The sequence below is a fragment of the Periophthalmus magnuspinnatus genome, chromosome 10, assembly GCF_009829125.3.
Source record: "Periophthalmus magnuspinnatus isolate fPerMag1 chromosome 10, fPerMag1.2.pri, whole genome shotgun sequence".
NCBI lineage: Eukaryota > Metazoa > Chordata > Actinopteri > Gobiiformes > Gobiidae > Periophthalmus > Periophthalmus magnuspinnatus.
This window is the reverse complement of record NC_047135.1, coordinates 21,122,833-21,147,156: the sequence shown is the minus strand read 5'-3', so window position 1 is coordinate 21,147,156 and position 24,324 is coordinate 21,122,833. Positions and strand designations below refer to the sequence as shown.

The following is a 24,324-nucleotide window of genomic DNA, read 5'->3' as shown; positions in this document are numbered from 1 at the left end:
GTGTGGGTGGAGATGGCAGTCTGAATAAGCGCAAAAAACAAATTAGCGCCCCATCTCGAACAAAATTAGATTCACAACACGTAAAAATATTCCATCTATCCAGCCATTTTCTTCTGCTTATCCAGGCCCGGGACGTGGGAGCAGCAGTCTAAGCAGGGACTCCCAGACCTCCCTCCGCGGTGAGGGAAAATATTGTGGTATTAAAATACCATTGAAAACCGACGAATACAGTTAAGTTAAATAAGTGAAATAAATGATTTTTCATTCTGTGCGGCTCGCTCCCGTGGATTGTACCGCGGCACAACAGAGAGGAAAAGTGAAGCTCCAAAATAAGTCGATTTCCGTCCAGAAATATGTAAAGAAAACACCAAAATGATACAGGTGAAGGGCATATGATGGACTGAGCTGTTTCGAATGTCAATTATGAAAGGAGACGTTACATGTTGAAAAAACTGTAAAAAATCTTCACAACTACGGTCACATGTGGCAGCAACCCTAGGAATATGATTGTATGGTTGCAAACTGGCCACTACATGGCACCAGTGTCCGTGAATGTTAAAAGATTTGTTCTTCAGATATGATTTAGTTGTTCTCATTTGTGTAGTTCATCTTCAAAAAAAAAAAAATTTAATGTATTATGCTATTTAATGTGTGTGGATTATTTTCCATTAGCCTATATTTACTTCATTAAAGGCAGATATTACATCCAAGCACTTACTCTAACAGTTACTCTTACTTGAGAAGGTCTTTCCCCAAACCAACTGTCCTAGAGCCTCTTAGCCAGCTTCAAAGTGGTGGGACTGTTGAGCTCCATACAGACCCCTCAACGCCCCATGTCACAGTGACGTTGCATCTCTCCCTGGAGGCAACAGTCAGAAAAACAACCAACCGAATAGTGACTTTGAGAACACGCAAACAAGAGAACAGTCCGCTGAAATGTGTTGTATGATTGCATGGTAACTGTGTGACTCTCCAACATAGAGAGTGCGCTATAAAGAAACTGAGTATAATAAACATAGCGTATGTAACTGGAATTACTGTACCCTTTTTCCCCAAAATTTTGCTGCTCTAACTATTGTCCATTTCATTATTATTTGAACAATAGGGATATTTGAAAATAAGTTTTGGACTTTTATTTCAAAATACACAAAAATGTAAGAGGGTGTTTCCATTTCCCTCTACATTCTGCACTTGACCTTTACACATAATATTTTATAGCCTAGTTACATGCTACTTACCTGATTATTGGTTCTTTTATACCATTAGTCATATTTTAAAATGCTTACATTTATTGGATTAAAAGAGACTTGACCATTTCTAACATGCAGTTGAAACCAGAAGTTTACATACACATATATATAAATTTATCTTTTTCTCACTGACTGAATGAAATCAGACTACACTTCTGTTTTAGGTCAATCAGGATTATCAAAATTGTTTCTATTTGCTAAATGCCACAATAATGAGAGATAAGGATTTTTAAAAAACAATTTCATTACTTTCTTCAAAGTCAGAAGTCTGCATACAGTAAAATTAGTATGTATTTAAACAATTTGGGAAAACCTAGATGATGTCATGTCTTTGGAAGCTTCCGATAGGTTTATTGAAAACATTTGAGTCAAATAGAGACAGACCTGTGGATATATTTGAAGGCACACCTGAAACACACTGCTTCTTTGTGTAGCATCATGGGAAAGTCAAAAGAAATCAGCCAAGATATCAGGAAGAGAATTGTGGACTTGCACAAGTCTGGTTCATCCTTGGGTGCAATTTCAGATGCCTGAAAGTGCCACATTCATCTGTTCAAACCGCTCAAGGAGGAGACGGGTTCTGTGTCCCAGTGTCGTAACGGTGGGTGTAGCGGACCAAAGAGTGCAGACTTACAGTGTTTAGTTTACAGATTGTGAAATAATTAACAAGAGTTCATTAACCCAGCAAGGAACTGGGAGCGGGGTGTCAGCCGGAGTCCAGGACGAGACAAGGAGGTGAAGACAAGGAATAATCTGTACCAGAGCCGGAGCAGGAGGTCAGGAGCTGAGCCAGAAGCCAGGAGCTGGGACGAGCGAGGGAGCAGGGACGTAGACATGCGGACACTCTGGCCACGAACAGGCTGAAGCAACGAAGGAACGACGGCACAGAACAGGGTGAAGAAATGCAGACGATCTCGCCCTGAGTGTCTGGTCCTGGCTCCACTTATGCTCCGCAGCAGGTGGAGGTAATTGCGCTGATGAGCTGCAGGTGTGCGCAGGAGGAACCAGGAGCTCAACCCAGCTCCGGCAGGTGAGAGAGGGAAGGAGCAGGACAGGAGGAAAAACGTGGAACAGACGATGCGGATCATGACACCCAGAGATGAAAGTGCTTTGGTTTGAAATGTGCATATCAACTCAAGATCAAAAGCAAGAGACCTTGTGAAGAGGCTGGCTGAAGCTGGTGGACTGGAGTCTGGAGTGGGCTGGAGTGTGTCATTATCCTCGGTGAAATGAGTATTGTACCGACAGTAGCTGAGGTATGTGCGAGCAAGGCAGCCTACAAACTTGGCTCATTTACACCACTTCTGTCAGGAGGAATGGGCCGAAATTCCTGCCAACTATTGTGAGAAGCTTGTGGAAGGATATCCAAAATATCTGACCCAAGTTATACAGTTTAAAGGCAATGGTACCAAATACTAATGCAATGTATGTAAACATTTGGCGTTTAAGAAAGTAATGAAAAAATGACAAAATAGAAATAATAATGGTAATCCTAACTGACCTAAAACAGAAAAAGTTTAGTCTGATTTCATGTCAGACAGTGAGGGGGAAAAAAGCAAATGTGTCTTTTATTTAGTGTATGTAAACTTCTGGTTTCAATTGTAGCTATGGTTATACATAGTTACTGTTATAAGGCATCCTATGATTTATGCCTGTTGCCTTACTCAGCTAAACACTTGGACAGTCGATGCTCCACAACACCGCCACGAATCTGACAGCAGCAGTTATGGAGAGAGGGACAGTTTTTCACAATAAAGTGCTTTGGAGCCGGGTTAAGCGCACCCATGATCACTTTCTATTTGGAACACGGTGGCTGGTGGGTTTGCCCTATCCATTTATATATATAATCTATGGTCTGCAAATACTACAAATACAAGCTTGTAGGCTAGTTAGTTTCACTGTAGACCTGTCACTTGCACCTGGCTACTCTCCATACTGAGTGCCTTGGATTACCTTTTCATTTGTTAAAATAAAAGCTTTTTTGTATTATTATTGCACTGAAAAACATCTCCTTATTGCGAGCAGACTTGCATTTCCTCAAACCTGATGCTTACTTCCCCTCCTACTTGTTTTCGTGGAAATGTTATTCTTTTGGCTATAATATTCCACAGTGTGATATAAAACTGATCTCCAAAGAGGTAACATTGCACCTTTTAAGTTTATAAGTCGTCACCAGACTTGTTCATTTTGGCACAACTCCGCATTTATTTGTATAGCGGTCACGTTTATTGCATTATTTGTTTTCATGGTTCATTCAAGAGCCAAGAGAGGAACTGCTGATGCAAATAACATCAGTTGTTAGTGCAATATCAATACAAATAATATGTCCATTTCAAAGTACAGTTCATATTTTAGTGGAATTACTGAAAAGAATAATGACAGCTTTTCTCTTGAGGTCCACTTCAGAGTTCTATGACAAACATTGACAAAAAAGTCAAAATAAGAAATATTGTCTCAGTGGTACTGCCCTTGGCTCCGCTCTGACACGTGCAGTGGGTCCAAACGTGCGCTCCGGTGTGCTGCCTCCCTCCTAACTCCTTGTCTCCTCTGTCCTTCCTCTCTCCTAGCTCCTTGTGTCCTTTGTCCTCACCCTTGCTCTCCCTCAGCTCCTGTCTGCCCCCCGTTGGGACCAGCCCACTGTTGGGGCAGTCCAACCAGTCAGCAGCGATGGAGCGAGGGTATCCATCCTCCGGAGCAGAACCAGGGAATGGAAACTTCCAGTAGAAGGAACCAGTGAACATATACACAGCACCTAAGGAACAGCAAAAGAAGAAACTAACATGAATTGTACTAAACTGCATCTCAAGTAGCATTCCTCGCTTCCTTCTCCTCAATTCCTCTCCTCAGTCCTCCATTTTAAATGATGTCCCAAAGCTCTGAGGATGCAAGGGAAGGAAACCACAGAGGAAACATGAGCAAGGGTTCAGGAGGCAGACAGATACAATAATCAAACTGTATTTGTCTCACAGTGAGGAGTTTTCTAATCTTAAATTTAACATTAAAACTAAAAACTAAATTAAAAAAGTAAGTTCAATCTGAAAATAAACTTATCGGTAATTTAGAAGCTGTGTCTCTCCTAAGGTATGCTCACGGTGTATTGTTAATTCAAGTCCACATTATGTATTTAGATTTTATGTCTGTCATTGTGGCTTTTACGTCATAGAACTTGACACCTGTAACACTAAATCTCTTTATAACATTTTATTCTCAGCCCAGTACTGCTGACCCCATACTGACCCCGTGCATCTGTGGTGATCCCGCTGACCCCCTCCTTCAGCAAGTGCGTCCACACATCAGCCTCCGGTCCTGTGGTTGCTGCTTCAGTGTCTCCCCAGATTGGCCCCTCCTCCACGTCCCACAGAAGCCCCTGCCTCTCCCCGCTCTCCTCCTCCACCCTCTCCTCTACCCTGGGCCCCATCCGCAGAGAGGAGAGCGGCGCGGGGTAGCCCTCCTGCAGCGAGAGGTCCCGGAAGAGCCACACCTGTGAACCTACAGCACACAACAAGTCTTAAAGGCCCTCTGCTTGATTTTTTTTACCCCATGTGCTTGAGCAAAATGTATCTTGTACCAGGACAGATATACTGTATAAGCAGCTCTTGGGGTCAAAATATGTTTGCTGCATGCTGTCTCCATCTAATTAGAAAGCATTTATTGTCAGGAAGAGCGTGTTAGTATGCTATTTGTTGTCACTACAAAACTCCACACTGGTCTCTGGGAATTGTGAAAAGGGATTATATTTATATGGCGGTGAGTAATTAGGATGCTCTGGATGTGTAAAGTAAGTGAGGAGTAACTTTGGACCACTGAAAATGAGTTTAAAATGAACCACTTCTGTTTTTCACATTTTTAAGATGGTCAAAATCACATGCAGTGCCTTTAAAACATAGCAAAACAAAATTGTAGTGTGTATTCATAGAGTGTTTGTAATGCAAAAGGAGGCTTTTGTCCATATTTCCAGTGGAGGAATGTAACGAAGTACACTACATTCACTACATTTGAGAGCAGGTATCTGTACTTTCTATTCCACTACATTTTGAACAAAACTGAAAGTTTTTGAGTTCAAGCTTTGGCTTTGAACAAACAAAAATAAATACACAAAATTCATAAGAAAACTAAAGACATTTATTTGTATTGTTATTGTTGACAAAAATATGAATAATTTTCTCACCAGTATCACTACTTTTAATGCTTAAAATGTAAAATGAACACCTCTGTGAAATACTTGTACTTTTTAAGTACATTTTTACCAGTACTTAAATACTTTTACTTCAGCAGATTTTTTATGTGATACCTTTAATTTCACTTAAGTTTTTCCCTCCGTATCTGTACTTTTACTTAAGTAACAAAACTGAGTACCGGTACTTCTTCCACCACTGCTTTTGGACTATGCATTATTCTGTCACAATTAGTATAAAATGGCAACAAAGCTACACGCTCATGCGTGGGGGCAGTAGTGAACATACTAAAATAAACCAACTCAACTTTTGACTTTACTGTTGACTTTGAGCGCCCTCTGGTGGTTATAAGGGAGAACAGTGCAACAGTAGCCCAGATGCAAGATGCCTGTCCTCTAGAGGTGGGCAGACTAAGTTGCATTTACATGAGACACTTTTAAAAGAAATTGTACTTTCAGAGTAGTTTTCTAGAAACATACTTTTATTCCTACTTGAGTAATATTTTTATTGAAGTCCTCTTACTTGAGTAAAACTGACAAAAGCTTTATGTTGACAATATTACATTCCAACATTTGTTTATTTGCGCCACTCCTTCAGATATGATCGAAACTACCTGTCAAAAGTTTGGACACACTTTTCATCAATGTTTTGTCTTTATGTTCATGATTGTTTACCATGAAGATTCTCACTGAAGGCATCAAATCTATGAATGAGGACATATGGAATGTACTAAGCAAAAAAATAAACTCAAAATAACAAAAAACTTTTAGTTACTTTTAGATAAAAAAAAAAACACACAAAAAAACCAAAACAACAACAACTTTGTTTTGAAACCTGGTTCCCGCCTTTGGCATTTCATGAGACTGTGAAATGAAAACCATTTCAGGAGACTTCATCATGAACCTCATTAAAAGAAGGTCAAGGGTTTGTAGCACTGTCAACAAAGCAAAGGGTGGCTACTTTGAGGATTAAAAAAAAAAAAAATGTATATATTTTTCTTTGCTATATAATTCCATATATCTTGCTTCATATATTTGATATCTCTGTGTGTATATAATGTAGAAAGTGATAGACAAAAATACACTGAAACAGAAAGAGTGTCCAAACTTTTGACCGGTAGTATAGTTGTTTCTCATTTTTGTGGCTCATCTTTTTAAAATACTAGATTTTGTGAATTATTTGATCTTATGTCCTTCCAATTACATTCACTTGAGTTTATCAGTTATGTCCTGATACTTTACCAGTCAGGTTACTCCTACTTGAGTAGTACTTTCCCCAGATACTTTTTTACTCTTGTTTGGACCACTACTTTGTACTTCTATTTTGATGTTACTATTTTGATGTTACAATTTTGACGTTATTCTCACTTGAGTACGTTTTTTGGCTACTCTACTCACCTCTGCGGTCCTCTGATCAGAACATTGCACCTACACTAGAACGTTCAGTGTCATGAATGCTATTAGTGTGCAGTGTTACCGCTGATGAAGACGATGCTGTGGTCCGAGGCCCTCTCCAGCACTGCCCTGAGCCTGAGGTCCAGAGGGAGGGATCTCCACAGTCTCCTCACAGCTGCACCCCGAGAGGACACCAGGCCGGAGCTGCTCACCCGCCACATGCTCAGGTCTGCACAAAACACATTCTCTTACACTCAGGATTGTCAGTGCATAGTGGTGGAAGTTAACAAAGTACAAGTAGTAAAGTACTGCATTTAAGTAAAATTTTTAGGAATCTGTACATTATTTAAATTTTACAGTGAATACTTTTTACTTTTACTTCACTACATTTGAGAGCAGGTATCTGTACTTTCTACTCCACCACATTTTTCAACAGAACTGAAAAGTAAAAAGTACTTTTCTTATGATTTGAAGGGTTATTTTTTACCAGGTTCGTTGTAACATCCTGACTAAAGTTTTCGAGTTCAAGCGTTTGCTTTGAGCTAACAAAAAATAAATACACAAAATTCATCAGAAAAAAAAAAAATGAAATTGATTCATATTGCTGCTGCTACTGGCCAAAATATGCATCATTTTTTAATCAAGATCACTACATTTAACTCTATAACAAATGAACATGTGTGTGAAATAATACTACTTTTCTGAGTGAGAATCTACTATGTAAATTGCATAAGAGGGTATTATGCAAAATGCGGTTTGTCATTGAAATAAAGAAGAAAAATAAGTGAAAAAGTGTGTCCAAACAATTGACAGGTTGTGTGTATAAAAAAGATTTTATAGTATTTACTGAAGGTTCCAGTATAAATGCTGGCACAATTTTTCTTAACAATAGACCTTTGAAAAAGAACGTCTCTCCCCGGATCCTGGCCACAGCATCAAAGGTGGTGTTGCAGCGGTCTATGGCAGCCCTGTGGTGGAGGTGAGGGTGGGGGTGGGGGCGGCGTGGGTGTGGCCTGTGTCTGAGCTGCAGATCTAAGTCCAGACGAGGGGCATCAGTGGTTTTTAACTGCTGCCTCTTCCCTGTAACACAACAAAAATCTATTCAAATATTATTACACACAACCTAATTTTAACTCTTTGACGTAGTTCTTAAAGAGGGTGTTATACAGAATCCGGTTTGTTTTATTTTATTTTTTTGTGGCTTTCTATGTTACCACCTCATCAAAAACATCCCTGAAGAGGTTTTAGATGTCATCCATATATGTCTGAGTAGTTTAGCACTCTCTCCCAGGCACTATTCGAACCCTACTTATGGTTAGTCATAGATCTCTAGGGGTAGTGACTTAATGTAGGGAGCAAACTTAGAGGACTCTTAGAGCGTCTAAAATGAAAGTGAAACTTATAACTCATGTCAATATGTTGTTTTTGGCAAATGACAACAAAAGGTAACGTGGTGATCTAAATATGTTTTGTTAGAAATTAATACCGCATAGAATAAAAATAGACCCTCTTTAAAGCTAAATCAATATAAAGTATATTTGTCATTGAACAATGTAAAGTTGAATGCATTTTTGTATCAAAGAAAATGTACAACAATATATGAATAAAATGTATATGTACAATACTCGCTCTGTTGATTAAAAAAAAAAAAAAAGCTCAAATTGCAATTAATCAAAATAGTTGTGACAATGCAAGAAATTCAAAGCAAGTATTATAAAAATATGTATTACTAAATTGTGACATTGTTATTTCTATCGAATCAACCAGGAGGCGCCAAGTCCCGTTTTGCACCAAATTGCCACCCTTCAGTTGACTCTTGTGAGCTTTAAGCCATGTTATAATGCTGTTACCTACTCAAAAACATACCCGGTGTTGTGTTTTGTTTCATTCACACATATTGCAGTAACCCTTTATTATTAGTTTGTCTCCATCTCCAAAGTTAACAGCTACCTTTTACTTATTGTTCAGTAAAGCTCGACAATTCCAGGCTGAAATTACCCAAATGTTTCTATCGAAGGTGTATTGAGTTTTAAAACAAAGTGAAGCACTTCCTGTATAACCACATGACATCACAAGGTGGAGTGTTTTCTGTTTGAGAAAAGAACTCAGCTTAAATATGTTTTGGTTTGTGTGTTAAACATGTGTGAATGAAACAAAACACGACTCCAGTTATGTTTATGATGAGGAAACAACATTATAACATAGATCAGAAAATAGCATAATATGGGCCTTTTAATTCCCAAATTTGCCAACCTTTATATCTGGAGTAACATTCAGTGACCTGGTAGTGTTTGGACCCTACCATAGAGCAGTGTGATACTCTCCAGATCTTGGGGCCCCAGGCGGTAGTGCAGGGGGTCCCCGGCCGGCCCCTGGTAGTAGGGTCTCATCACCGAATGTCGAGAGGAGGAGTGAGAGAGTCCAAGGGCATGTCCCAGCTCATGCAGCAGAACGGTGAACAGGTCTGTGCCTTCAGCTGCTGCAGGGACAAGAGTGTGGTGTGTATGGGGTTATGCATTATGGTTGCTATGGAGATCTTCATATGAGTCCTCCAGTCTCTATAATCACATGTGTAACAATTCACACAGGGGAGTTTGTTTCCCTGCTTTACATGTTTCAGCTAACCTTCCTCAGAAATGTCATGCGATGGTGCAGTGATGTGTCTTGTAGGCTGCTTGCGTGTTTTATCAGACATCAGTGATAGCTTACGCCCCCCTGACGCCTTCTCCATGACTGCATCCCTCATTTACGACATGATACACGTTCCCTCGGCTCCCTTGTTTTGGACGATCCTCCACCACTGGATCAGAGAAGCTACTGGAATCTGCAAGTGAGGCCTAATGAGTATAAATGGAGACGAGGGAGCCTACACCTTGTCATACACGTGGGATGAAGTCCTGGAGATGGCGTCAGACGGTAGGGGTAGTAAACCTCTGGCAAAACCATGTAAGCGGCCTGCAAGACACGTCACTACACCATCACGTGATGCTTCAGAGGAAGGATACAGAATGAAGAAATGTAGAGAGAATGAACCTTGACCAAAGATAAAAATCAGTACATTTGTAATCCATCTGAAATATGCTGCATCTAGTTTTTCTCTTGTTGTAGAGTCTAGTCTGTTTTGCCCCATAACTGAATATCGTAAAAGTAGCTGTCAGTGAAAAAAGCAGAGAGCTGCACTAGGCTCACCTGTCTGTCTGAAAGCCCACTCCTCCTGTGCATCCAGGTGTATGCCCCCCGCCCGCTGAGGGTCTGACGGGAAGAAAGCGTGGCCCACAGCCCCGCCTACTCCATCAAAGGGGTAGTCATCTCCATGGTATCCCTGGTGGAAGTCTATCTGGAGGTCAGTGTCTCCAGGACTGCCCACCTGATAACAGAAGAAAGATTAGAAAAGTGATTTTAAAAACGCAACAAACTCTATATATGTACTTCATGTTGTTTTTTATAGGGTAATAACAGAATAACATGGATTAAAGTTTAGTGGCGAAGAATATGGGGCAGTTAAGGGCACTACAGGTCAATGAAAATACATAACTATGTGTGACTCAATCTGTGAGTGAATCTGTGAGTATTACATGCAGTTTGTCTTGGTGTCAGAGCTTACCAGGATAACAAGGAATCTCAAAATAGCACTAAACACCTAAACACCTAACTTCCTGTATTCCCTGTATAACTCAATGTGGAACAAAGTGTTTTCAGTTTGAGAGAAGAACTGAGCCTGAATATGCAGATTTTGTGTGCTAAACATGTGTGAATGAAACAAAACACAACTGTGATGAGGAAACAACACAGATCAGAAAACTGCACAATATAGGCCCTTTAGGTAATTGTAAAGGTCCAGAAATCAGATTATGATCAGATTTTGGTGTGCATGTAAACGAGGCCACTGTGACTGGTCTAAGCGTTATCCACACTAATGGGTTCTAATAAGCTATACTTGTGCGTGAAACCAAAGCCAGTGTCTGCGGGTGGAACATGCCCACCTCATGGAAGTCCAACGGGGTCGGCTGGGCCCACACTTGCAGGGCATAGTAGACTAGGGAGCGGACAGTGTCTCTGGGCAGAGCGGAGGAGGGTGGGTATGACTGCAACCTGACGGAACAGCAGAACAGTAAGTAAAATGCTCGTTTGGAATAAAATTTAAATAAATATCAGAATAGATGAGTTTTGTTTTGGTTTTTTTTTTGTGGAGGAGCTGCTTTTACTAACCAAAGATGGCAGAGAGCTACTCCTGTTAGTGATGGCAAGAAATTAAGTCAATACAATGGTGACCGCACAGCTTAGATATGATACAGTTAGAAGGTTATAAAACATGCACTACCAGTCAAAAGTTTGAATACACTATTTAATTTATGTTTCATCTTTATTCTTATTATGATTATTTACATTGTGGGTTCTCACTGAAGGCATCAAAACTATGAATGACACATGTGGAGTGTAGCAGACAAACAAAAAAAACAACACAACAACTACAAACTTATTTAAGATAAAGCATAAATAAATACATGAATGAATAAAAAGTAAAAACATAATTAAATAAATGAATAAAACATTTAAAAAAATCTATTCAATAAATAAACAAATAATTAAATAAATAAAATGTCCACCCTTTGCTTTGAACCCTGCTTGACCCTTACTTGAAGCTGTGAAAACCTCTTCAGGAGACTTCATCAAGAAGCTCATTGGGAGAAGGCCAAGGTAGCAACTTTGAGTATTTGAATATAAAAATCCAACTTTTTACTTTTTTACTGCATAATTCCATATATTTTGCATTATATTTTCCCCAGAATATAAATGAAAATGGAAAAAGTAGTAAACATAATAAAAAAAAATAAATAAAGAAAAAAAATTGACTGGTTGTGTAAACTGCTTGTTCCGATGTTATGACGGTGAGCAATCAAATCCAAGTAATCATTCGCGGTATTAAAAGCCAGGGAACAAAAGTGGGCCTTAAGATGAGACTTAAGTGTTATGTTATGCTTTATATTTGAATATCTAACATTAAGCTATAACATATGTAGATCTGCATTTTTCATTTTGTTCATTGTAAACCGTAATATTGATCTAAAATTGCCTAATAATAGAAAAAAGGCCCATTGACTTCCTGTTCAAAACTGCAGAGCTAATAGTGGTATTTTATGGTAACAAGCAGCAGATTATCATGTATTTGTTTTTGGCTATAAGACATTTTTGAACCCTACATGTATGACGCAGAGTCTGATTTTTTTGAGTACAAAGCAGTGGATCGGGGGTAGGTGAAAACAGAAATTTTCTTAGCATTCAAGCCTGAAATGCAAAACAATACGGGGTTACAAATGACATTATACATATTATATTACGTGCATGTTGATCACAAACATGCAGTCAAATTTGTAGAATATGTCCATTCTAAACTCCCTCTGACCTCCAGTTGATGTTCCTCCTGCTCCACGTGGACACTGCCCTCCTCCTCCTCAGGTTCTGCTCCTGGTTTGGTGGTCCTCCAGAGGGCTGCTCCTGGTCGGGTAAGGAGCAACGTGGAGTCTTCATCAGTGCCATTGTCTCCTCGTCTACATCATTGAAAAGATAAAACATAGGACAGGATATGTTTTTGTTTGTGGAGGAAGTAATGGTACTTCAAAATATTGCAGCCCTAATGTCAAAGAAACTATTAAGCCATTTTTGCTTTCTCAGAGAATTTGGATTTTTCCATCTGCAAGCCATAGAGCAATTGGGTTCATGAGACATCATGACATTCTAGAAACCCTATGTTCTGCTCACCCAGGACTCCGGTGTCGTTGAGCCCAGCGAACCTCTGCATGGAGCGGACAGCACTGGTCACTGCAGTCCAGGCTTGGAGCTGCCCAGTGGAGGGATCAGGTGGAGGCAGGTACCCATACTTTAGCAGCCAGTCCTAGGGCAACACACAGCACAGCACTTTGGTTAGAACTGCGTACAGGTTAGCTGAGACAAACCTTTATACCAGGATTAAAACTAAACCAGAAATACCTGCTGCACAACAATTAAAAGTATCAGGAAGTTATTTTAAGTTTCTTTCTATTATAGTTTTTGAGATACAGATTGTTTTATCAGTATTTTCTCTTTTTTTTTCTTTTTTTTTGCAGATGCTGAGAAAAAAAGGAATTTATGAATTGTTGAATATAAAGAGGGGATGCACTTCTATGGTGTTTTCATTGCTAACACATGTTAAGATCATCATATTACCTTTTATTGGCAAAAACAGTCATGCGAAAGGATGGGTGATGTAGGCTTGTGGGCGAGCCAGGATTGCATCACTAACTATAAGGGTTGAATAGGGCCTGCGAGAGATTGCTAAATTGCTCAGATGTACATGGATGACATCTAAAACATCATCAGGAAAGTTTTTGATGAGGGAATGTTATAAAAAGTAGATATGCAAATGGGATCACCAGTGTTCCCGTATGTCATAAAGGGTTTTTAACAGATCTAGACTAAACCAGAACTCACCCACTATTAAACCAAGACCACCAGGACTAAAGTGGTGACATAATCATAAATAGCATTTGTGTAATACCACTAGCTGGGTGCTGTGGTCCTCGGTGGGCGGAGATTGTGGTGAGGCCGCTGGTGTTGCTGTGGTGATAGTTGCGGCAGAGGTGAGCCACGCTTCACCCAGGCACAGGAGTAGAACCCACATCCTCACACAGGTGCCATGTGGTGTCCTGGAGTCTTCTGTACAGCCTCTACAGGGGTAGAAAATACGGATTTCCATTAGACAAAGTGTAGCGGCAGTAGCTCAGTGCTTCACCAAACAACACTAGTGTGTGACGTGCCCTTGGGCATGACACTGTCCCTATATCTTCCCAATATGAATTTAGTGTTTTGTGGAAAGGTATGACATTACGGTGACTAAAATCAAATCTGTACATCATGGGGATCTGCCTCCTTTCTGGGGACAGAAATCAGGTCATCATGATCTAAATCCTCAACGGAACTTATGTAACCTGCACTCTTACAGTTTTAAATAATACATTACAAACATAACTGAACCTGGGTTGCCAGAGCCTTAACCTGCAGATTGAGGACACATCCACGTTTTTATCATTCTCAGTAAATGGACAGGCCATGCCTCATGTGAAAGCTCAGAACCTCCAGAAGTCACTCACTGATCTGCAAAGGTTGCACTAGCACTGACTGATGATTGGCTGTATGTGCTGGGGTTTAGCTTGAGACCACTGAGATCAGAGGGAGTCCATTTAGGTTTAAACCAACTGAATTTGAGCATTGGAATTGGCAACCTCTCTCTTGTGAGGCTCATTCTGCTTTCTGATTGGATAATTGTCTTGAGAACCAAAATAGTTGAATTTGAGGTGAGTTACTGCACAGACACTTTCTGTTACAGACAGAGCCCATTATGCATTATGTAACTTTTTTGCTCCCTTCTTGTCTCCTTGGACGTTTTAATGCTCTGCCAGGAAAATTTCACACTATGGAATTAAACTTATAACAACAATCCACTTTGGTCCATTGCTCCCACTTGCCCTGATGACTTGGCGCTGCCCGTAAGAGGAGCTATCTGTCTGTCTGTCAGAAAATTGCCCTCCCCAGGGACCTGCTGTCCTCTGTGTAATCAGCAGATGGAGCACATTAGCATAACGGCTAACACGACATGTGTGTCACCGAGAGTCCATTTCATTAAGTTACAGACAGGATGAGAGGAGCAGAGGACAGAGGAGAGGACGGGGAGGAAGATGAGCAGAGAACAGAGGAAAGGAGGAGTGATGTGGAGGTAGAAAAGGAAAGGGCAACAGAGGGGAGAGGATGGGAGGAGGAGTGGAGGGAGCGGGAGGAAGAGGGGTCAGGGGAAAGGAGGGGAGGGTGAAGTGCAGAGGGCAGAGGAGGAGAAGAGAATGGGCTAGGAAGAGGAGCAATGGCGAAGAGTCAGGGGGAGGAAAAGGAGAAGATAAGGGGAGGAGAAGAGGAGCAGAGGGCAGAGGAGAGGAGGGGTGAGGGGGAGGAAGAGGAGGAGAGGGCAAAGGAGAGGAGGAGTGAGGGAGAGGAAGAGGTAAGAGGGCAGAGGAGAGGAGGGGAGGAAGAGAAGAGGGGGCTGAGGAAGAGGGGTCAGGGGAAAGGAGGGAAGGGAGAAGAGCAGAGGGCAGAGGAGAGGAGGAAGAGGAGCAGAGGAAAGGAGAAGTGAGGGGAAGGAAGAGGTGGACAGGGTAGAGGAGAAGAGGAGTGAGGGGAAGAAAGGCAGAGGACAGGAGGAGTGAGGTGGAAGAAGAGGAGCAGAGGGTAGTGGAAAGAAGAAGTGAGGGTGACAAAGAGGAGAAGAGGACAGAGGAGATGAGGACTGAGGGGGGAAAAAGGTGCAGAGGATGGAGGAGAGGAGGAGTGATGAGGAGGAAAGGGGTGAAGATGACAGAGGAGAGGAGGGGAGGAAGGGGGAGGAAGAAGGGTCAGGGAGAGGAGTGAGAAGAGCAGAGGGTAGAGGAGGAGAGAAGAGAGGGGAGGAAGAAGAGCAGAGGAGTGAAGGAAGGAAGAGGAGGAGAGGGCAGAGGAGAGGAGGTGAGTGCTTAGGATTAATAAGGGGAGGAAGAGGAGCAGACTGTTTGGCACATCACTACAGCAAACATGGCCGGCCACAAACACACAGTCAGTCTGCTTTTATTACAAAGAGCTACACAATCAGCCCAATCAGTCATAATACCACTAATACCACTCTTCTACAGCTGACAGTTATGGCAGCTAAATATCACATTCATAAAAGTTAAATGGAGCAAATGCAAAACCTATCTGGAAATGTTTTTACCAGGATATCTTGGACACCTCGACAATAAAAAAAACCTTAAATAAATAAATAAATAAATAAATAAACATTAGAAATTAACAAAAATTAACTTCATTTTTATTTTATTTTTGTGTTGTTTTTTTGTTGCTTTTTTTTTGCTTTTTTCCCTTTAAAAGTCTTATTTGTTTACTATTGCTATTCTGGTTGTATGAAGTTTGGACACACATTTATGTTTCTTCTTCATGTCCATGATTATTTACATGGTGGAAGGCATCAAAACTATGAATGACACATATGGAATGTCATAATACAAAAAAATAAACTATACAAATAATTCCAAACATGTTTTAGATTTGAAATGTTTTCAAAATGGATTTAAAAAGTTGCTGTGTAAGGTGTTGTGTCATGTTTTTGCATATTTATTGAGAATTGTTGTGTGGGAGCATGAATGAAGACTTGTGGGCTGAGCATTGGACAAAATCTTACAGCTAACCATAAGGAGGGTTTTAATAGGGTTTTTAATAGGGCTGGGGTGAGATCGCTAAATTACTCAAAACATGCATGGATGACACCTAAAACCAAAAAAAACCCCATAATAATGTGCAAAAAGATAAAGAAAATACTAATGACTAATAAAATATATTATAAAAGATGCTGACATAGCACAGTGCTCAGATCTTGTCTCCAGGGAGACTGATAAATTTGCTATACTGAATACTCTAGGGGAAAAAGAACCCTTGCTAAAATCTAATTTAAAAAAGCATGTGGCAGACACTGCACCTTTAACTATATTGGTAAAACACCAAATGTACTCCGTACATGACACAATGTTGTGTACTGGGCATATTAAACAACACACATTACGCATTCTTGTGGCTTTAATTTCTGAGGCAGAGAAGTCCAGAGTTTTATCTGTGAAGCAACAAAATGGGCAAAATGCAAACTGAACCCAGGTATGTTTTTGGAGTGGGGACATCAGTATACAGTGGGTTTTAATTTTTTTCCTCATTAATGTACACACAGCACCCAACATTGACATTGAGAAACACAAAATTGCTGAAATGTTTGCAGAAATATTAAAAAAGAAAACTAAAATATCACACGGCCAGAAGTATTCAGACTTCTTCAGTATTTAGTAGAAACACCCTTTTGAGCTAATACAGGCATGAGTCTTTTTGGGAATGATGAAACAAGTTTTTCACACCTGGATTTGGGGATCCTCTGCCATTCCTCCTTGCAGATTTACAGGAGTGCAAGTGCAAAAATTACTGTAGATCAATCGGTGAGTCGGGAGCGGGGTGCCGTAGTCCAAGGGTAGAGCGTGAGTAGCAGAGACTGAAACGGGATGAACAGTACCGGTAGAGCTGAGCGAGTCCAGGGAGCGGGATCTGGTGAGGAGCAAAAGTATCCAGTTTAGCAAAGTCAAAACGCAAAAAAAAACATGAACTGAGCCAAGCAGGGAGCACACAGAGATACGCGGACGATCTGGCGCTGAGTGTAAGGTCCTGGCTCCTCTTATCCTCCCCAGGTGCTCCCCAAGAGCTCTCTTCAGGTCCATACTCCTCCCAATCCACCATGTATTGAAGTCCCCTGCCCCGCCGGCAGATATCGATGAGCCGCCGGACAGTAAAAGCCGGGTGACCAGGCACAACCCAGGCAGGAGTACGGGGATCAGCCGGAGGGCAATGGTCGCTGGTATGGACGGGCTTGACTTGGGACACGTGGAATGTAGAGAGGATACGGAGGGAAGGAGGAAGCTGCAGCTGTATGGCAGATGGATTCATGATCTTCGTGATTTTGAAAGGGCCCAGGAAGCGAGGAGAGAGTTTCCGGGAGTCAGTCTTAAGTGGAATATTTTTGGAAGAAAGCCAGACTGACTGACCTGGTTGATATTTAGAAGCAGGGGTGCGGTGCCGGTCTGCAGCTGCCTTGGTCCGGGCCCCATATTGGAGGAGGGTGGCTTTGGTCCTTACCCAGACTCTGCGGCAGCGTTGGAGATGGTGATGTACGGATGGCACCCCCTTTTCCTCAGACGGGAAGAGCGGGGGCTGATACTCTAGGGAGGCTTGGAACGGGGATATACCAGTAGCAGAACTCACTAGGGCATTGTGCACGTACTCAATCCATGGTAGGAATGTGCTCCAGACAGAAGGGTTCGCAGATACCACATAGCGTAGCGCCCTCTCCAAGTCTTGATTGGCCCACTTGCTCTGTCCATTGGTCTGGTGGTGAAAACCGGACGTGAGGCTGACAGATGCGTCCAGACCCTAACAGAAGGAGCGCCAAACTTGGGTCATGAACTGGGTCCGTCTGTCCGAGACTATATTCGAGGGGATCCCATGGAGCCGGAATACATGATTGGCTATTTGGTCAGCTGTCTCCTTGGTGGTCTGCAGCTTCGGTAGGGTGACAAAATGGGCCACCTTGGAGAAACGATCAACAATAGTGAGGATGACTGTGTTACCTTGGGACGGCAGGAGGCCCGTCACGAAGTCCACTGCCACATAGGATCACAGTCGCTTCGGGATCGGGAGTGGTTGGAGCAGGTTGGCAGGTGGCGAGTGGAAGGCCTTTTCCCTGGCACGCACCTGGCACTCTGAGACGTAGGCCCTGGTGTCCTTGTCAACAGTGAGCCACCAGAAATGATGTCTCAAGAGGGAGAGTGTGCGATTGACCCCTGGATAGCAGGCAAATAGAGAGCAATGGACCCATTCCAGTACGTTGGAGAAGACAGGATCTGGAACAAAGAGCGTACCAGGTGGGCCATTACCTGGATCAGGGTGGTTGCGTTGAGCCTCCTAGACCAGGTCTTCAATTTCCCAGTGGACAGCTGCGACAACACATGTAGGGGGAATGATGGGCTATGGGGCAGTGGTGGTCTCCTCCTGAGAGAAATGGCGTAAGAGAACGTCCAGTTTGATGTTATGGGATCCCGGACAATGGGTGAGTATGAAGTTGAATCTGCTAAAGAATAGGGACCAACGGGCCTGACGGGAATTAAGGCGTTTGGCGGGTTGAATGTAAGAAAGGTTTTTGTGGTCTGTCCAGAAAAAGGATGCTCTGCCCCCTCCAACCAGTGACGCCATACCTCCAGAGTGAGCTTGACCTTGACCATCTCTCAAATCCCCACATCATAGTTGCTTTCTACTGGGGACAGGGAAAAGAGAAAAAGGCACAGGGATACAGACAATTGTGAGGTTCAAACCTTTGGGAAAGGACAGCTCCAACACCGGTGTCTGAGGCATTTACCTCCACGACGAACTGGCGAGAGGGGTTGGGCTGACGTAGGATCGGGGCCGAGGTGAATAGGTCCTTCAGCTTGTCGAAGGCGCGCTGGGCTTCGGGGTCCAATTGAACTGTCTGGAGGGAGAAGTGAGTTTGGTGAGGGGTGCGACGACCCAGCTAATGTCACGGAGGAACCTCCTGTAGAAACAAACCCAATAAAATCCTTGACGTTGTTTTCTGTTATTTGATGTAGGCCAATCAGTAACGGCTTTGATTTTTTCAGGATCAGCTTTCACCTGTCCACGCCCCACTATGAACTCCAGGAAACTGACCTAATCTGCGTGGAACTCACACTTCTTGGCCTTGACATAAAGTTTGTTTTCTAGAAGACGCTGGAGGACCTGGCGTACGTGGTGCTGGTGTTCCTGCGGGGACTGAGAAAAGATCAGAATATCGTCAAGGTACACAAAAACAAAATGATTCAGGAAGTCTCAAAGCAAGTTGTTGATAAGGGCCTGAAAGACTGCTGGGGCATTGGTTAGTCCAAATGGCATGACTAGGTATTCGAAATGTCCTAATGGAGTCTTGAAGGCATTTCCATTCGTCCCTCTCCCATATGCGCACCAGGTGATATGCGTTACGAAGATCAAGCTTGGTGAAGATGGTGGCTCCGTGGAGTGGTGTAAAGGCGGAGTTGATGAGTGGTAGAGGGTATTTATTTTTCACGGTGATATCATTGAGGCCCCTGTAGTCAATGCATGGTCGTAGTGTTTTATCCTTCTTAGCGACGAAGAAAAACCCTGCGCCCACCCAGCTGCATAGGCTCCTCTGGGGATCGTCGATTCGGGTAGCTAGGGAAATCAAAGATCTCAGGTCAGGCAGGTCATCTCAAGAAACCAGTTCGTCTTTTAACTGATCGCTTAGTCCTTTTGTAAAGACGGCTTTTAACGTGGGAGAACGAGCAGAGTGGAGACCTGGTTGGAGAGTTTAGATACTTGCTGGGTCAGGGTTTGATTACAGTCGAGCAGAGTCTGGATAGTTTGTTCATGTTGTCCAATAATTACCCTGTGATGCGTAACCGCCCAGTGAAGTGTTTTGATCTGGCCCCGAGTCTGATTGGTCCATTGTAACTAGATCTTTCTGCCATAACGTCTGACAGGAGAGACCAAAAAGACAGAACTCTGGTAAAGGTTTAACAGTGTTTATTTACAGGAGTGCAAGTGCAAATTGATGATTGGGAGTTGGGAGTTGGGAGCAGGGTGTTTGCAGTGGTCCAAGGGTAGAGTGTGAGTACCAGAGACTGAGACGGGACAAACAGTACGGGTAGAGAAGAGCAGGGTCGGAGGCAGGAGAGCTGAGCGGGTCCAGGGAGGGGGATCTGGTGAGGAGCAAAAGTATCCAGCTTAGTCAAAAAGCGAAAAAACATGAACTGAGCCAAGCAGGGAGTACCACAGAGCTACGCGCACGATCTGGTGCTGAGTGTAAGGTTCTGGCTCTTCCTATCCTCCCCAGGTGCAGCTGATTGTAGATTAGCTCCAGGTGTGCATGGCAGGGCCCAAGATCTCCACCCCAGCTCCAGGTTCAGAAACAAAAGGGAGGGGGGGACCAAAAAAAGGGCAGGACAGACAGGGATCATGACATGCTCACCATCTTGGAGTCCTTCAGGTGTTTTTTTGCAAACTCCATGCAGGCTTTCATGTGTCTTGCACTGGGAAGAGGCTTCCGTTGGGCCACTCTGCCATAAAGCCCTGACTGGTGGAGGGCTGCAGTGATGGTTGACTTTCTAGAATTTTCTCCCATCTTCCAACTGCATCTCTGGAGCTCAGCCACAGTGATCTTTGGGTTCTTCTTTACTTCTCTCACCAAGGCTCTTCTCCCCCAATTGCTCAGTTTGGCCAGACGGCCGGCTCTTGGAAGGGTTCTGGTCGTCCCAAATGTCTTCCATTTAAGGATTATGGAGGCCACTGTGTTCTTAGGAGCCTTAAGTGTAGCAGAAATGTTTTGTAACATTGGCCAGATCTGTGCCTTGCCACAATTCTGTCTCTGAGCTCTTCAGAAATTTCCTTTGACGTCATGATTCTCATTTGCTCTGACATGCACTGTGAGCTGTAAGGTCTTATATAGATAGGTGTGTGGCCTTCCTAAGCAAGTCCAGTCAGTATAATCAAACACAGCTGGACAGCAATGAAGGTGTAGAACCATCTCAAGGATGATCAGAAGAAATGGACAGCACTCGATTTAAATATATGAGCGTCACAGCAAAGGGTCTGAATACTTAGGGTTGTGTGATATTTCAGTTTTTCTTTTTTTTAATAAATCTGAAAATCAAAAAATTCAACAATTTCGTGTTTCTCTGTCAATATGAGGTGCTGTGTGTACATTAATGAGGGAAAAAAATGAACTAATGATTTTAGCAAATGGCTGCAATATAACAAAGAGTGAAAAATTGAAGGGGGCCTAAATACTTTCCGTACCCACTGTAGCATGGTTAAAAGCTCAAAAGATTTTGCACATGTTCTAGAACAGAAAAGAGTAAGGGACTGAAGAGAAAACAGTCCTGACACTTGATGTGGGTCACAGCCCCTCCCCTGAGACACGTTTGCTTTATGCATATGAAATATTAACTGTACCCCTCACCTAATGGTGGCCCCTTTATTCCACATCAACGAACAGTGCTCAACAAAAAAAAAAGTATAAAACTGCATATGCCCTAACTGCAAAACTGCAAAAAAAAAGTTTAAATTGTCTTTAGTTCAGATACATGACGTTATTGAGATTACATTAGCTTAGCTTAGAGTTATTAGCATAACAGTTCAAATAGTCTTTTTTTCATGGAATGTTTTATATGTTTATTATTATTATTATTATTATTATTATTATTACTATAGGGTCTGATTTTTACTGTCTTAAAAATGTAAACAAGTAAATTAAGACATCATTAGCTGCCATATTATGGTGATTTGTAAAGATACAGTCACTTCTAGCAGACACCTATTCACCTATACTCACTAGTATGTACTGTGTAAAATGCCGCAAAATATCTTATTTTTTATTAAAGTAAACATTTGTGTAGTAATATTTTGCCAGATTTTCTTTTTTTTTTCTTATTAAAGAAAAAGAAAATACTTATTAAAATATCTTCTTATTAAGTTATGGTAAATGGTCACATTTTTCTATAGCGCTTTTCTACCTTCAAGGCACTCAAAGTGCTTTACAACAAGGAACCGCTCACCCATTCACACACACACTGAGGGCAAGGTGGGTTAAGTGTGTTGCCCAAGGACACAACAACAGCATTCATCTGTGTGAGTTAGAATCACACCGCCAACCTATGGATCAGTGGATCTGACCGCTCAACTAATGATGTTTATGTCGAGAGTGGGATTTGAACCGCCAACCTTCGGATCAGTGGACAAACACTCCACCAACTGAGCTACTGTCGCCCCAGTTAAAAGTTACAACGTAGCAATGAAAACTTAAATGTTGAGAAGACAACTTGACAAAAGAAAAAAGGGGGGAAAAAAACAAATGTGCTGGTAACTCCTACAAAAAAATATATCATTGAGTGAAAGTATAGCTAATCGCCGTTGTAGTAGTACAAGTACTAGTATTGGTAGTAGTAGTGGTATTAGCAGCAGATTCGCTATTGAAATTTTGGGATTTTCCTCATAATTTTTCTATGACTGGTAACATTTTAGTAGTAATAATATGTGATAACAAAAAAAAAAGCTCTTACTCACCTCCTTCCTTTCAGCGTAGCTCCTCTGTCTCTCACTGACCCACCACTCAAACAGATGTCTCTATTCTCTCTTCTCTGACTTTAGCCCCTCCCCTTCACCCTCCTGACTCCTCCCACCTCCATCACCTCCTCCTTCCTAGCTCATAAATCACACTCATGCACACGCACACCCACATCACAGCACAGCATATTCCAATATCTACAACGACAAAAGGGCAATGCCGATTCCTAGCCGAACGCGTCAAGTAGCGACAGGATTAGCTAACTCCAAAGATGGCTGTGCAGCGTCTGTAGCATCTGCGAGATTTTACCCACAATCCTCTTAGTGTACAGATTAAAAGGGCTCTCATCTGTCTTTGTGCTGTAAAGATTATGACTTTCTTTGATTTTGATTCGGATAATCTTGTAGGTCAGCTGCTGCGTTGGAGCTTCCAACTATACAACGGGCAAGGAAGAATGTAAAACAGTAACCTAGTGATCTATACGTCTTTGAGTAATCCTGGAATGTCCTGTAATCAAGGATCTCTTTGAATGTGTGCAATCTCAATGAAGATGCTATTCCTTGGACTGAAATGTTCAACATTAGGCTAGGCATTAAACATGTGTGGTAAGACAGCTGTTGAGGCCTGTGCTGCAGGTACGTTTACCTGGTTTCCAGCGGTGCGGTCTGGTGGACTAAGCGTTCCCTTTCTCATTGTTCCCCCTTTTACCCACACGCATTTCCGGGTCCCTGTGTAGGCAGCGTTGTCCTCCATGCCCAGGTAAAGTCCTAATCTGTTACCGTTCATTCATGAAAATATCCAAATTCCTAAATCATCGCTTCTTTTAGTGCCATCGTCTGACTGCAGCTCGGCACTGCTTCACCTATCGGCTGAACTTTGGCGACAGGTAATTAATATCCACTACTCCTGTCCGTTCACAAAATTGTTCAAACTAAAGTCCATGTTTCATGTAGTTCCTCTGCTTGGCTGTAACATTGCACCTTGAGCCAAGTGCACTGTGTGCCCTCATCTGCAGTGACAGGTAATGCCCCGTGGGACCTCTTCATTCATAAAATTCCAAATTCTTACGCATCTGTCCCTTGTAGTCCCGCTGCTCGGCTGTACTCGCTGTACCAAGTCTATTACGCACAGTGGTGCGTTTTCATCAATAGAAAAAGGTAAACGCATCCCAAGTATAATTTCAACTTGCATCCTCTAACTATTAGTTTGTGTAGATGGCATTGTGCCAAGGGCGACAAGAGACATCTTGCGTCTCATTGCAAACTCCAGAAAGTGAGCTGCGTTAAAGCGGACTCCCAGCTATTAACCCTGGGATTGTTTGCTCACCCAACTCAATCAGCGGTATGTGTCCCTCCTTAGGTTCAGTTACATTGAGCTGTAGGACTAATGCTTATTCCCCATTCATTTTAGGTGTCATCAGTGGTCAGCAGCGGCACAGGGCACGCCGCCTCTGCTGCTTTGCCTCTTTGTTTTGTTCTGTTTTGCTTTGTCTTTCTGCTTTTTACCTTTTTGCCTTTTTTGCTTTGCTTTGCCTCTTATTGTTTTGTCTTTCTGCTTTTTTTTTTACCTTTTTGCTTTGCTTTGCCTTTTTGTCTTGCGGCTTTGCTTTCGCCTTGTCTGTTTTTCGTTTTGCTTTGCCTTTTGTTTTGCCTTGCTCAACTTAGTTTCAGTTGGCCCACTGTGAGATCGCCTTTAGTGGCGCTGTTCTGGGCTGAGCTCGGGCTGGTGCACCTGAGCTCTGTGCATCGAGCGGTATTTCACCCTGTACATGGTCTGGCAGGCGGTGGGGT

At 42.4% G+C, this 24,324-nt stretch overlaps 1 protein-coding gene across 1 annotated transcript; it reads right to left on the bottom strand.

The window, feature by feature from the left end:
* Positions 1-3,652: 3,652 nt before the first annotated feature.
* On the bottom strand, positions 3,653-22,574 carry mmp17b (matrix metallopeptidase 17b). The gene is made up of 11 exons (XM_055224680.1): positions 22,534-22,574; positions 13,355-13,521; positions 12,580-12,712; positions 12,224-12,368; positions 10,803-10,911; positions 10,009-10,186; positions 9,122-9,298; positions 7,714-7,899; positions 6,902-7,048; positions 4,488-4,739; positions 3,653-4,002 (listed from the first exon to the last, which is right to left on the bottom strand). Exons 2-11 carry the CDS (start codon positions 13,475-13,477, stop codon positions 3,653-3,655), a joined length of 1,800 nt encoding a protein of 599 aa, XP_055080655.1. The 5' UTR covers positions 13,478-13,521; positions 22,534-22,574.
* Between the last annotated feature and the right edge of the window lie 1,750 nt (positions 22,575-24,324).

Bases quoted from the DNA above. Each gene is read 5' to 3' on its own strand.
- mmp17b (XM_055224680.1), bottom strand. From the start codon at position 13,477: ATGTGGGTTCTACTCCTGTGCCTGGGTGAAGCGTGGCTCACCTCTGCC. The intron at 12,369-12,579 runs GTGAGCAGAACA...TCAATGATGTAG, and splicing joins CAACGACACCGGAGTCCTGG to ACGAGGAGACAATGGCACTG. The intron at 4,003-4,487 runs GTCAGTATGGGG...GCTGTTCCTTAG, and splicing joins GATCACCACAGATGCACGGG to GTGCTGTGTATATGTTCACT.